This window comes from Platalea leucorodia, assembly GCF_965183815.1.
Source record: "Platalea leucorodia genome assembly, chromosome: 1".
Lineage (NCBI taxonomy): Eukaryota > Metazoa > Chordata > Aves > Pelecaniformes > Threskiornithidae > Platalea > Platalea leucorodia.
The window spans coordinates 46,986,753-47,001,547 of NC_138823.1; the positions used below are offsets into that span (position 1 = coordinate 46,986,753).

Here is a 14,795-nt window from a genome sequence, read left to right on the forward strand (position 1 = left end):
ATCCCTCTCTCCTGCTATTTGGTCGTATCAGCCCATTTTCCTGTAGTTTTGGTCTCACGACATTAAACCATTTGTGAAATGGAGATATCAGTTACTCGAGGTGGAAAGCTTGCATAAATTTTACTGACACTGCAATGCAACTGGCTTGGTCTATCACAGCAAAACATTTCTAGGAAGTACTTACGCATCTCTGCAAACAGCTGCCTTCTTTCTGCCATGGTATTTCCTCTCTTCCCACAATCTTCAATCATTCTGGAAGACAAAATCATGTGAAAATTTTGAGTATTATTCCCAGACTGAGCATACGTACACAAGCATCCATAATCGACCTTGGGGAACCTTTGAGGTTGACTGGTGCTCCATGTGTACCCGGTGCCTTTTGCCAGCCTCTCTGTGGCATGGTTTGAGGAGAAGCTGGTCCCCAAATTGTCCTCCATTCCCTAAACTCTGCTTTCAAGCATTTGTTTTCCCCCTCTCTCTCTCTCCCAAAGGCAATGTTCAGTTTTTCTGCTTGATGTAACTAACTGACTTACATAACACAAGCTCTGAAATTCATTTTTGGTTTTCTTAAATAAGGAATCTTCAGTTTAAATTATGTAAGAGAGAAGAAATCATAAAAGATTCGGATATTATTTTATAGTTTAGAAAATGCCTTTGTAGCCAATTCTGGCTGGAGGAGGCAAAAAAATAACACAACAGCAACTAAATCTCTACTCTACAACATAATATCCTCTATTTACTCAAGCAAATACACTCCAAATATTCATTCAAATTCAAGACAGTATGTCTCTGATTAAATGAGTTCCAGTAAAAGGCTCAGAAGTAAGAATATATTTTCCTTCAGTTTTCAGATATAAAAATCTCCAGAATATTTTGAAGACCGCTACTGCTGGATAGAGCATAGAGAAAAGAGACAGCTTCCTTCACAGCCAGCTTTCAAACCATAAAAGACTAAAGCCTTCAGAGCAAAGATAAACATCTTTAGCAGCACTCAAAAAATGAAACCAGTGTCAGCATCACCACTTCCTGTGGGTAATTACTCCAGCAAACCAATATCCTTTCCTCCCTACCAAGTCTGGTTAGGGCTTCTGACCTGTATTTTAATCCACATCCTTATCTCAACTAGACTGTGTGAAATAACATTGGACCACCTGGGATATAAAGGAGACGCTCCGTAGGGGCCCACAATCCCAAATATTCTACCGTATCCCATGGCAAACTCACCTATGTATATAACAGGAAGGATAAAAGTACTGGATGCTGAAGTCTACCATCACCAAAGGACTCAGGATAGAAAACCAGTTTCCTTTAATTTCTCAGAGAAAGAAAGGCAATCACATAAGAGGTGTTCTGTTGTGTGGGGTTTTTTTCCTTCCAAAATGCACTGTTCAAATGAAGCGGTGGTACATTTACAAATAGGCCTTTTCCAAATAGCCTATTCAATTCTCAGAGTGCTGATAAAGGCTCTGCTAAAGTGCTGTCGAGGGTGGACACTTTGTGATGTGAGCAGCAGTCCCACTAGGAAGCGGACAGAGGGTACGGCTGCAGCCTGTTTGCAGGGATATTCAAGTTCATCCTTACACTCTAATTTGGCCGGGAGTGATACAGACGTGCGTAGCATGGCATTAAGTCTGAGCTAACATATACTGCCTTTCTGCAGAGATAACAGCTTTCAGTACAGTGCTTTACAGAAGCCGCCACACAGGCTCTGACCTGGAGGTAGTTGGCGCCTTGCTAGCTTAGAGGTGTCAGGGAAGACTCACACCTACCTGCAAGATGAGATATACCTCAAGATACGCCAGACCCAACCCGCATCCTAATTATACAGCAAGTAGTAATATCTTTTGTACCTGGATCAGCCTTAAATCTCTGCCCATAAAAGATGAAAAACAATGTAATCCCACTAACCCCAGTTTGAGTTCCCCACTCCTTCCTGTATCTAATCAAACTCATAGTAGGAGACAAATTTGCCATGGCAAATGACCAGATCTCGTAGGACACGTGGGTTAATAAAGCCCTTTCAAATGATAGCATCTTTTACCAGGCAGGGCAGCTGAGTGAATACTTCAGAGCAAATACAATTTTAGATTAACTTTTATTATTTGTAGAGTGGGTCACAGACCATCGTACTTTTTTCTGACTTTCCCTGTATTCAGAATCATTCTACAAACAATGTGCAACTGGTTTTCAGACTATATACTGTTCGTATTAATTGACTGAGATTGGGTTATTTTGATTTTGGCACAAGGATTACATCATCTTCTTTCAGTGTCTTGATACAATTTACACTTAAATCCTACAGATTTTTCTCCATTTATTAATTTGCTGTTTTCATTCCATCCATGTTCTCTAACATTCATGAAATAATCACTGGTTTCACAGTGATTGCTGCAAACTTTATCGAAACCAAAAGGGGTGCAACTTTATTCTCCCTTCCCTCATACTGCCTCTTGGATAAAAATATTCCTTAGCTATTGCTTTTAAATATCTAAATATCACATCCACTGTAACGTGGCTCACCTGAGACCTTATTCGCCATGCGGAAGAATTTTCCCAGTCAAAATTCAGTAAAAAAAAGGTATTTTGCAAATAATGCAAATTGTACAGCAAGTTCTCCACTTCCTTCAGAGAGCCCATTCCTAAAGTGTCCTTTCAGTGGGGTAAAAATCATTAACTGGTTTTCCCTTTTGTGCAATTCATCCTCCCCTTACTTTTACTGATGTTTTTACCTCCTTATATAAAATGTTCCCTGGACCTGATCATCATTTTTCACAATGTCCCATTATCTACTTAAACTGAATCACCCTTTGCACTGCTGGGGCTTATGGGGATTACCAGGCCTGACAAATAACTTTATACACACACAATTCAGGCTTCCTTGGAGAGGGAAGAAGCTTTGTATTTATATTTAAAAGACTCTCATTTCACTAGATATTTGGCAGATTTTGAAATAGCCTTCATCCCAAAATCCTCTGCAATGGGATATATGCCATTAAGCTAACGAGAACATTAGCGGTGGCAGTCTTTTCAGACAGGTATCTTCTATCCCTCCTTCGCATCTTTTCCTGATAGAAGAAAAATGATAGATGATGCTCATCAGTATTGTTATTTTTGAGTTGCCATTGATAGGAATTCACTCAACTGCGTCTTCCAAGCTTTTTGTATGCATTTTTAACTCTGGAATATGCTACAGCCCAGGCTCAACTAATGCCATTGCTCCTGGGTGTCCGGCATCTCCCTTTTCACACTTATTCACCTTGATCCAGCTCACAGGTACACAGCTCAGCTCTTTAACTCAGATTACAGAGACTCACGCTTGAGCCTTGGATGTGCTCAGCTCAGTCCCTCAGGCTGGCCATGAGCATAACTGACTACAGTCATCTTCCAATGTTTCTCATTTTGCTTATAACACATGTCAAGTCACAGAAAAAAAAGTACAATTTGTTCTACAGGGGAAAAGAGCAAATCACAAAGTGAACTTTAATGTACTTTAAAAAAACAGAATAAATTATCAGAGACATAATTTTGAAAAATATTAATTAATGTACACTCTTTCCATACCAGGGATTAGATTATATTTGTCTTCCATTGATCCCTTCCACTATCTTTTTCCCTTCACTTTTGTCCCCAGGAAACAGCTCCTCCACTGCAGGTAGGGAGAACACCTACTGTGAATCTAATTAAAATTCTTGTCACGGGCTAATTAGTAAGGTACCAATTAGCAAGGTATTATGGCTTCAATATATTACAGACATTCCACAGCAGAAACCAATCCAAGCATAACGTTTCCAGCCTCTAAAAAAGATACCGTGAATGTTTCATTTCTACCAGTGTTTCAAGCTGAAAACTTTTATGACATTAGTAGCGCTTGAAGTTAGTTAGTTAGAAGTGCTATTTATCTATAATAAATAAAGAAATAATTTAGTTTGATTTGAACTCTTTTGATTATAATTTCATCTTCATGCTTATCATGTATCAGAAGCAAAGTTGGTCTATTTTTTAATATACTTTATTTGTTTATAAAATCTGGGAGGGAATATCATATAATATACATAAAGTGAGAACTAAATGCCTCATTTTTCTTTCCTTTGCTGTTGTGCTGCTTTGATTTATGAGTACTGTAATAATCTCTCTCACACATAAGTGTTTTTCTTGTTTAAGTATTTATAGGGTAAATAGCGTATTTTATTAACCCCTGTTTTACATCATCCTTCTTGTAATTAGTATGTTTCCATTTCTTGAGCTATCTCTATGCATGGTAAAACCAATAGCTGCCACAATTAAATCATTAGCTCCAAAAAAACATCAAAAGAAGTAATTGCCTGTATACCTGGAGAAGGAGCTCCCCTCTGGAGAGTTCCATACACTTCCCAGGAGACTGTCAAAAATTCCCAACCTGACACACGCACGCACACAGTTTGATGGCTCTGAGAAAAGCCACCCCATTAATACTTCCACAAATCCCCATTCCGTTCATCCGTGACGGATGAAGTGCCCCGGAGTGGTGGGAAGCACACCAGTGAGGAAAATCGTCTGCTGAAATTGATTAATTGTGACATGAAAAATTTATCAAGTCCCATGTGATGGCTGTGATGCAGCCATGTGTTTGACAAAAGAGGCTCCGAATCCTGACCGGTGACATTCCTGACAGTCTCTCAGGTTGGAAAAAAGTCATTTTTTCCATCGCAGCAGGCACAGAGGAAAAAGAGAAACACTTGACTCTGCCCGAGTCTTGTCCAAGTTGTGCTCGCTGCAGCTCTGAAGCGCTTGGGAGTGTTCTGGGACGCAACTTCTAGCTGGAAGTTTTGCTCCAGAAGACTGGTAAAACCAACAGTGAGTATCTTGACATCACTTTTGGAAACAGTACCATCGTCTGGTAGAAAATACCACCCAGGCTCAAGCATCCTTTATTCTGAGCAGTCTGGATTTCCCTAGCGAGGAAATCTTCAGCTCCTGACATAAACAGCTATTTTTTTTCTTCTGTGAAATGTCAAATGTTAGATATTCGCTTTGGTATCTCTGGGAAATGGAAGCATTAGGATGCAGAGAAATGTGCTGGTTTCTCAGTGGCTACTTTCATCCTGTTGGCAAATCAGATGCTGTTTTCTATGCAGCTGGTCAATATTTAAATCCAGCTTTGAGCAGACAACAGTAACATTTTCCAGCTACGCGGGCTTCTTGTCTGCCATTGCTTCGGACAGTTTTATCAAAATGCCCTCCATACATAACAAACTGCTATTCCTTTTCAGGATTTACCACCACCAGAAATTTTGACTTATGAAAATGAAAGCGCCTGCTAGGGTCTAGCTTACAGTGACTTTATGAGGAACTTAAAAGCTGTAGTCAACAGCTAGGTTTGGAGTGCTGTTCATGCAGGATTCATAGCAATATGAAACAGGAGGTTTCCCATAGATTTTTCCTCTTCTATTTTGTCCAAGTTCAGGCCTGGTAGGTGGATGCTGCTCAGCCAACTGGAGCAGAGTTACGGATGCTTATTCCAAAGAGAATTTGGACTGGAGAATAGAGAGTTAAAAGGCACAGTGAGTGCTAGCTAAAACCATATTTGCAAAGTCACCAACCTCAGCAATCCTTGAAGTTAATAACGAGAATCATGAAAGGCCATTTCAGAGCCCTCTTCCCCTTAATGGATTTATTGGTGCCTTATGAATGTCCTGTTCCACATCTTTTAATGAAGCAGGTCCCTAATAGGTCTCTCTCAGCTTCGCATTCCAGGACTAATCTTTGGCACTATAATAAAATTGTTCAATCCTCTTTCCTGAGGCTAGGTATAATTGCATTGCACTTACAGTGCTTGTTTGTATTTTATCTAGATGAGCATTTACAGTGAAGGAGGAAAATAAAAGCTGTTGCTTAGCTTATCTCCAACATGAGCCGCAGCAAGTCTGCCTCTTCTTATTTTTGTCGTATTTTCCAATTTTAATATTACCAAAAAACTGAAATTCTCTCTTGATTTATTCCTTTAGAGAAATATGTCTCTTGTTTTTCAGACAGAATTTTCCAACAGATTTTTAATCAGTTCCCCTTTTGGGAGCTTTGTATCCTTAGTAGAAAACTGTCAAAAATGCCTAATAAGGCACCCACTGCAACTCATTTTCATAACACTCAGTCTTCAAGGAAGTCTGAATGCTATGCAAATCTTATCTGTGAGGTCTAAAAAACCAAATTGTGAAGAGGTTAATCCCTAAAGAAAGAAAGGGCAATTTGAAGATAGAAAACATGAGAGTCAAAATAGACTAATTTCATATTTAATTCTGTACAGAATTAGACCTTTAACAGAGGATGCCGTGACTGTTTGGCTTCAGGGAACAAGGAACCACCAGTCATTTTCCATGTGCACTAGGCATTATCAAGTCTAGGAATTCAAACTGTTAGTAACTAGGCCAAAGTATACTCCAAAATCATTGTTTTTCTGCTTTTCATGGGTGCTTGTAGAGTACAATTTTCAGCTTTCCTCTGCAATACAAAGGACTTCTCTTGTATAACAGAGAATTTTACTACTCCAGACACGAAAGATATTTAAGAAAACCAATACTTGAGACTTACTTACAATATATATGTGAAACTCTACAAAACTGTCTTAGAAGAGTTCCTTAGATATATATTTCCAACCATGCTCTTTTAGAGTCAGCCTTCCTGGCACTACAAGAAATTACTCTATTGGATTAAACACAAAAAGAAAACTAACGTTCAGTGCTTCAAATACGTTGTCATCCTTTGAGCGCATAAAATGATCCAATAAAATCATTTTGGTCAGCTCCATAAAACTTTTCTCTAGTGCTTCGTTGCCATCACTTCTGATGAACAGGTCTGATTAACAGTAGGGATTGATTCTAGCTAACTGGTCCAGATTTAAGTACAGCTTCTCAAAGTTCTATTCAAATGCTATTTTAAAATTATATTTCACCTAAGTTTTATTAAATATTTTAAAACAAATAAAGGAGATATTGATTTCCTTTATACACAAGCACAATGTTTCACAGCCCTAGTTCAGCTGAGGGGTAGTTAGAAATAACCTCTGCTACCAGTAATTTCTTTTTTTTTTACACTTAAAACACATTCCAGAAAACGAAGAAAACGCCAAAACTCAGACACAAAAGCTGATGATATACAATGCCAAATCTGATTGTCTGATGCGTTAATCTGTTAATGGAATTTTGTCATGCCCTCATCAGGGACCTGGATTTCACCCAAACTATAGTTTTTCTGTCAACATATGTGGGGGTTTTTTTTGTTATTTTTCTAAAAAACATGATCAATAAAGTATCAATCACCTTTAAACACTCAAATTTGCAATTCTACTGCTTTCAGTTGGCTAGGCAAAGAATAATTCATAGGGAAAATGGTAATGAAACTCAAGGGATAAAAAGTTATACGGACTTTATCACAGGAAGCATGTAATTGATACTCTGATACTTTGGTACTCTGGTCCTCTCTCAGGTCTTTTTATTTGCCATTGTAGAGACACAAAGGAGGTTGCAGGATTTAACATATAATTAAACTACTTAGTCAAAGGGACCTTTCAGTTCTTCTTGTGCTGCCATAATTAAACCCAAATTCATTTGAGTAAGCTGTCAGTGATACAATTGTGTTGGGAAGCATTTCCTGGCTTCTGCCAATTTTAATAATACAAGTTGTCAGTTTTTGTAAATAGGGATTTGATGATTATTTGCTGTAGGATAGCAGGTACTTTCATCTCCTTAGAATTATAAAAACACCTAAATAAACCAAATGGTAGCTGTGGGAGAAGATACATTCCCAGGCAGTTGAAATTATTGAGCTCCTTTGTGTGAACTGTGATAATCTTTCACTAAAATTAAGTATTGTTGGGTAGTCAAACAAACTAGGTAATAGAGAGGCTGTTGGTTTTGTCACCTTACCTGATCAAAAGTTTCAGCATCCAAACAATTAACTGAATAGCCATTGCTTTAGAGAAGTTGAAAAGACCTTATCAGCTAAGAAGAGTCTTCCGTTATTCAACTGAGAACCAAGAAGAAGTTAAACTTTTTCACCTTTATGCCTGAAATAGACCCCTTTGGCCTTTTTCTACATAGTAATTTTCTGAAATATTGTAACAAATAGATCCATGAAAAAGTAGTCCGAATTATATTTAAACAACACAGCTAAAAAAAAAGAATCTTTAAAAACATTCCCATGGAAATCCCAGTCTCTCCAGATCTAATGGGGGGAAAGGTGGAAAATAAATTACAAAAGAAAGAATGATGTGAAATTGTTCACATGTGTTCTTTCACAGCGGTAGCTGTTAATTTGTCTTAAAGTCAGTGAGAGCGGGCACTAGGACAGAAGAATGGCACTAGGATGGGAATTAACGAATTTATGAGCATATTTGGGTTAAGTATACCTTCTGAGACAAAAAAAGCTTTGATTACTGAGTCTGTATGAATCTCATGCAGAGAGAAATCAGATCCTTAATGCAAGTAAGAGAGGCCTACAGGATGATCTAATTAGTAGCTGAAGAAGGCATTTTTAGCAATTAGCTATTGTCAGGGAATAAGGAAATAGGAGATTTTCTCTTTTATACCTGGCCATATCCTTTCTGTGAGTGGCCTGATGGCTTGGGGAAAAATGATACAACTTGATCATTTCAGTGGCTGCATTCAGCTGAGGACTCTTTGAAGTAGATGCCAACTTCTTCCTTTTAATTCTGTTTTCAAGTACCAGATCACATTGAAGGACACACATCTAAGTCTAAGTTTGTGGTGGGAAAAGAAGTTCCACGTGCATTGTTAAAATGATTTCAACTGGCAGCCTTAGCTGTAATAGTTCAGTGCTCAAGATATTCAGGTAAGATACCAACTATGCCAAAGTCAGAATGATTAAAATCAGCAATTGTACACTCCCATTCTGCAACTGTCTGCCTGCACACCCATGAAGAATCACCTAAGCAGTACAGCAACACAATCACTACATCCAACAGGAACAGAACAGGTAGGCTGGCAGTACCGTGTGATAACAGAAGAAACAGCAGAAAAAAAATCCAAGCAATGAGATGTCTAAACTTGTAAAAATTTAAGTGACAAGAAAACAGAGGCCAATACAAACATTTCCGAGTCCTCGAATGGTGAATGCATAGGAAAGGCACACTCAGATGGGCTCCAGTTCAACAAAAGCTGTCTTCAATCTGTCCTCATTCTGCAAAGCCTTTACACACACACGGGACTCAAAGCATATGCTTGAATTCCACTGTGCTGACTGACTACTTAGCTGAAGAAGAATGGACTGCTGAACGAGGCTCAAAGGTTTTTTCTATTTATTCCCTAATAAATGACTAACAAAAAGGACAGCCTACAAACAGCGTATATAAAAGGGAATGTGCTTGGAAACGGCACTTCAAGGAGGAGTCGGAATATCTCCCAACACAAGATAAGCTTTAGTCACATGCAGTGATATATCTAACAGAGAACACACCTCCTCCACATGTGATGTGGAAGCTTGCCGAGTACTAAGGTCACTGGGAAAGCAAAAGGAATTAAAGAATTAAAGAGAAGGGTGTAAGAACCACAAGAAGAATCTTTCCCCCTTTCATCCTTCTCCTCTCCGTTATTTGGATGTATGTTGAGATGCTATTGAGGACACTCTTATAAAAGTGAACTGCGAAGAGAACTACATTTTATGTCGGTTCGTACATCACTGGTTATTCCTCAAGTATCTCACCACAGAAGGTTAGCATAAGCTTTTCTCTTATAGAACTGTCTTTGATGCAAATGTATTCTGTCTTTGCCTCCCAGCAAATTTAGGCCTCCCATTGCTGGACTACTTTCATACAATATTACCATACCCTTTCACATTAGTCTAGCTAATTCATTTCAGTGAGTAATAAGCTGCAGCTATTTATTAGGAGCAGGAATTTTTGCAAAACTATCCATTTAATAAACAGTTAGTCAGGCATCTTATGTCCTCACTACAACATCAATATGTTAGACATAAGGCTGTGAAGGGCTGTAATAACTTAACACAACTGAAGAGAAACACCACCCTTATTTCAACAGGTAAAGGACAACAGGAAATGAAAGCGAATGCAAACAAAAAAAATGGACAGCTTGATATGCACTATCGGCTAGTTTATTTTCTCAAATAAAAAACCTAATATACCAAATTACTTTTAACCTAATTAAAATCTGACATTATTTTATTAGGCAATATCATTATTACAATAGCATACAAAAGAAAATGAAATACAATATAATTATGTAGCAAATAGGCTCATACACTAAGCCAGAACAGAAAGCTAATGCCTGAAATATTGAATGCAAAGATAATGGCTGGTGATGCTTGTAAACGGACACAGCAGAAACAGGCTGCTACCTATGATGCACTGATCCTGTTCTTTCCTCTCAGATACGCACATTACATCGAACCTGCTAAACTCGAGTTACTGTTGTATATGCAAAATATGCTTGAAGAGGAACATTTTTAATAAAACAGTATTAATTATATTGTGAAAGAACATTTAGGTTATAAAAATCCCTCCAATGAAGCATAAACATTTCAGCTAGTAGAAATATACTTGTAAGCAGACTTTTGTCTGGAGAAATTTCAGTGTCCTGAATTTACCCTTCCCGTGGCGAGGAGAGAATGTGAAGAAAGCCAAGGGCAGCACAGGAAAGCCCAAAAGAAGCACAGCTCATCAAACTGGCAGCTATGGCTGCAAAGACTCCTGACGTGCTATGAAATCCCCAAATGGTTGGTAAAAGAGATTTTTTTTCACGTAAAATGAAGTAGATAGCTTCTTAGAAACACTCATCTAAGGGTAGTCAAGACAGAAGACATGCTCCTATGCAAGCACTGCCCTAAGATGCACAGAATGCTTCAACTTGCATGGAAAAATGACTTTTGTAACATTAACGATGGGTTACAAGAGGTGCCAAAACAGTCAAGACACAGTCACACAGCACTTTACGTCTGTATGCGCTTCTGTCATCTTCCACCGAAAACTTGGTCCAGAGGCATCTAAATGGAAGTTGTTTAAGTTGGTAATAAGCAGATTTGAGCTAAACTGCTTAATGATATTTGCAAAGAAGAATAAGTGCATTTGCACCTCAGGTGTCATTTGCTTAATTCTGAGACCATGCCTAAAATTCTGAGTATTCTGGCAAAAAAGCAGCAGTGTATTTCTGGTCTGCCTTATCGAACACATCACATCAGAGCAGGAAGCAAGATACCTTCTCCCTTCGTTTGGCTCTGCTTCAACCACACTCCACCATTACGTTCAGGTTTAGGCACCAAGTTGTCTGCAGGCTATTGACAGAGCGGAAGGAGCGAGAAGGAGAGATGGGGGAATACTCAGAGGGCGGAGACTTGGAGGGTCTGATTTCTTGGAAGAGAATAACATCAAATCTGTACAGTTTTGTTAAATGCTGATGAGCTGGGAATAAAAGAGCTATCCGCTGTTCATGTTGAGGAGAGAATTATTAGGTTTGATACACAGGGTTTAATTAGCAATAAAAGGAATGATATTTAAACACAGAAAATGTCTGATCTCGACAGGGGAACTCTGAAGTGAAAGATGTATGAGGCTGTGGACAGTCTCTCAAGAGATGTGGTGAATGCCCTACAGTCTGTGGCTTTTAAAACTATCCCCATAAATCTTTGAAATATATATTGTAGGCCCAACAGGGTATTTTCAATGAGGTGAAATGGAGACTCCAGAAGTGTTTCTGGGCCAGACTCTCAGACGGTATAAAATAAGTTTTATCAGCAGAGGATCATCTTCCATTCCCCAGTTGTTTATATGTTTCTTCCTCTTACATATTTCATAATTTAGTTTCTTAGACATGCAGCCTTTAAAACAGACTAGCTCAGCAGCCACATCCTATTCTCTCATTGCTCTTTCTGCCTTCACTATTACTTTTCTTTTATCCCTTCTTTCCTAAACCATCCATTCACCTCTACTGACTTCTGGTTTCTCAGGCTTCCCCTGTGTTGTATCATGGAGTTGTGATGTCCTACAGCAGACGGCTCAGTGACAGCTGAGTGACTTTGCTTCTTGCCTTAGCCTCCAGTGTAAACAGAGAGCAAAGGAAGGGAGCAAACCGCACAGCTGGATTTTGGGCACTGGAGATCTCTCCCTTGTGGTGAACAGACGCCAAAGGCTGAAACATGAAAAAGATGAAAGAAATGCCAAACTCCTGTTCTACCTGTGAGAAAGATGACAATAACACAGCACCCTATACATCAGTGAAGTGTACTAAAGCCATAAGGTGACTAGGAGCAGTGCTAGTGTTGTGAAGAAGCTGCCCCTCCCTTAGAAAAGGGAGCAGATAAAGCCTTTTGGCACAAGTGCCTCCTCAGATATTCTTCACCTTCTACTAAAAGAAGTTCTGGCTGGTGATTTTTTTGGACTGGGCTAAATTAACTGGTACTTTTTACAAGGTGCCTGAGCTACATGCAGAATCCCAACATAGGAGAACATCCTGGAGCAAATTCTTCCACTTCTCAAATTATAAACCTGCCCATGGATGAGGCTACATTTGCCCATTTGCTCAGTGCTCTGCGAGAGAATGCCGCCCGCCCTCCCACCTTGGCCTTTGGTGAAGGCCTTTGCAATGTGCAAAGGGGAAAGGCAAACCTACGTGATGGAAGGAGAAGCAATGGTCAGCCTTGCTCTGCTGTCACAGGGCACTGTTACGAGGTATCGACTTCAAAGAGCTAGGGACCAAATTAAAGCCAGGTAGCCAAGTCAAAACCATTCAGGATCAGAAACCTGAGAAGCAGGAACAGAACAAGCCCAGGTCTAGGGGCGGACACGGTCAGAGGTGGGGCTCGCATCAGGAAATCAGGTGCATCCTGTGTACCAGGATCCTGGGCAAGAGCAAGACAGAGCTGCAGCAAAGTCGGTGGGAAGAGCAAAAATTTCTTGGCAGAGGAGAACCAGGACTATGTCCCTTTTCTAAGGGGCAGGACGAACAGGTGAGATGAATTAACAAAGCATAATACACCGAGCAGCCAAGAAAACTGGTGTGGTTATCTGATACACTTTCTGGTGGGGTGAGTGGACAACCTTTAGCTCCTCCGAACCTGTGTCCGGCCTTCAGGGAACTGTTCTGCCAAGGAGACTGAATACAACCCATTGCAGGGCTGAGGGTCTTGGAGCGGCTGTCTGAGCTGACCAGGGCTCTTCCTTGTCCCCTGACCAAGGCACTTCCAGGAGAGTGTCCTTCATCCTCCAGCTGTAGGGCCAGCCGTGCGGGCTGTCACCGTGTGCTGCTGCTGATTTCCTACAGAAGAGCTTGCCCTTCCTCTTCACCTCTCCCGCTGCCGCAGGGGGTGGTGGCACCTCCCCACCCGCATGGCCTTCTCTCCAGGAGATCCAGCCTGGGAAGGGCTGGAGCTGACCTGGAGGGCGCAGGAAGCCTGACAACAGGCACCTAAAATACTTCTTAAGCATCACCTGAAGGACCTGAAATACCCCCATTCAGCTCGGCTTTTCAGCTTGAAAATTTCCATTTTCAAACCCTGAAGAAACAAAAGATCATTCTCTCTTCTCAATCCATTGCTTATTGACTCAGGTTATCAGTTATCTCAACTCAATTTCAGCTCTTCTAATACCTGCATTTCACTACAGATGCCCAGAGGGAAAGGGTACTTAGGAATCAGAGGTGTGAATTCATTTCCAGAGGCACTGGAACAGATTTAACAAAATCTATTGGGTAAATATTTAGCTGCAGGCCTGGTTCTAAGCAAGCCTGTGTAAGTGTGCTTTTACAACACAAATTAGTTGAAAAGGGGACTTGAGAGAGCCAGAGAGGCTTTTTTTCCTCCAGTTGCTTACAATTTTATTTTACTTATTTATTTTATTTACAATTTTGCCACTCAATCCTATTTGTAGAGCAGCTAGAGAGGACAAATACCTTTGCTTGGAAGAGACTTACATGTTGTAAAGTGTTGAAATGTTTGGCAAAGAAAGGCCTTTTGGTGGTGTTCCTTGCGTACATCTCATTTTTCTGCAGCTGAGGAGAAGCACTGAAAGGATTTCCACCGGCAATCTCCAATGCCAGGAGATGTGTTTGTACCCAGTGCCAGTCATTCCTTGCTATATCAGCAACAGGCTATTTAAGGTTGTATCATCTAATACACAATATCACAGAGAGGGTGAGGTAGAAAAATACTACAGGACAGCACTTCTGGAGGTAGCTTTTGTGTGTCAGTTGTATGAGCTGGCTACATCAGCAGGGCTTCCCAGAGCAGAAGCCCTAAAGGGTCCCTGAGAAGCCAGGGTGGAGCAGATCCTACTCCAAAGTAGCAGCAGTCCTGAAAGTCTTTCAAATACGGAGTTTCTGATAGAGTCAGTCTGCCTGCGAAGGTTTTAACATAGCAGTCATGGAGCTATAAATAACCCACAGCATTAACAAGGTCAAAATAATGAGGGCAAAAAAACCATAACAGGATCCCTTCAAACTTCATTTTCATCTAAGATCTCGCATTAGGAAGAAAACCAATATGCATTTCTGATAATCATGTTAGCTATATAAGAAAAATACTCAAGGTTGAGACCCAAATAGCTAAATTTCAGTAGATCATTCCGAAATGATCTGCTGAAATTGTACTGACTGAAATGGTGTCACTGTCTTGAGGGGGGAGGGACTAGAAATCATTAAAAAGCTTTAGAATTTTGTAAGATTATAAATTTATAAAACTGTAAAAATACGTACACATAAAAATGATAAACTAATACACTTAAAATAGAACGAGTTGGAGAATCAACATTTTTAAGCCCCTGGAAGTTGCTGTATCTGCCAGCAACAGCTCATGACATC

The 14,795-nt window shown here is 39.9% G+C and overlaps 1 protein-coding gene across 4 annotated transcripts in view; it reads right to left on the bottom strand.

Annotated features, from left to right (window-relative positions):
• DTNA (dystrobrevin alpha) overlaps positions 1–251 on the bottom strand; it is a gene marked incomplete at both ends in the record, with an annotated part of 97,853 nt that extends 97,602 nt beyond the window's left edge. For all 4 annotated transcript variants that reach the window (XM_082306284.1, XM_082306283.1, XM_082306282.1 and 1 more), the window contains one exon: positions 185–251. In XM_082306284.1, the coding sequence (XP_082162410.1) occupies positions 185–251 (67 nt within the window). The remainder of the gene's footprint in view (positions 1–184) is intronic.
• Positions 252–14,795: the final 14,544 nt, after the last annotated feature.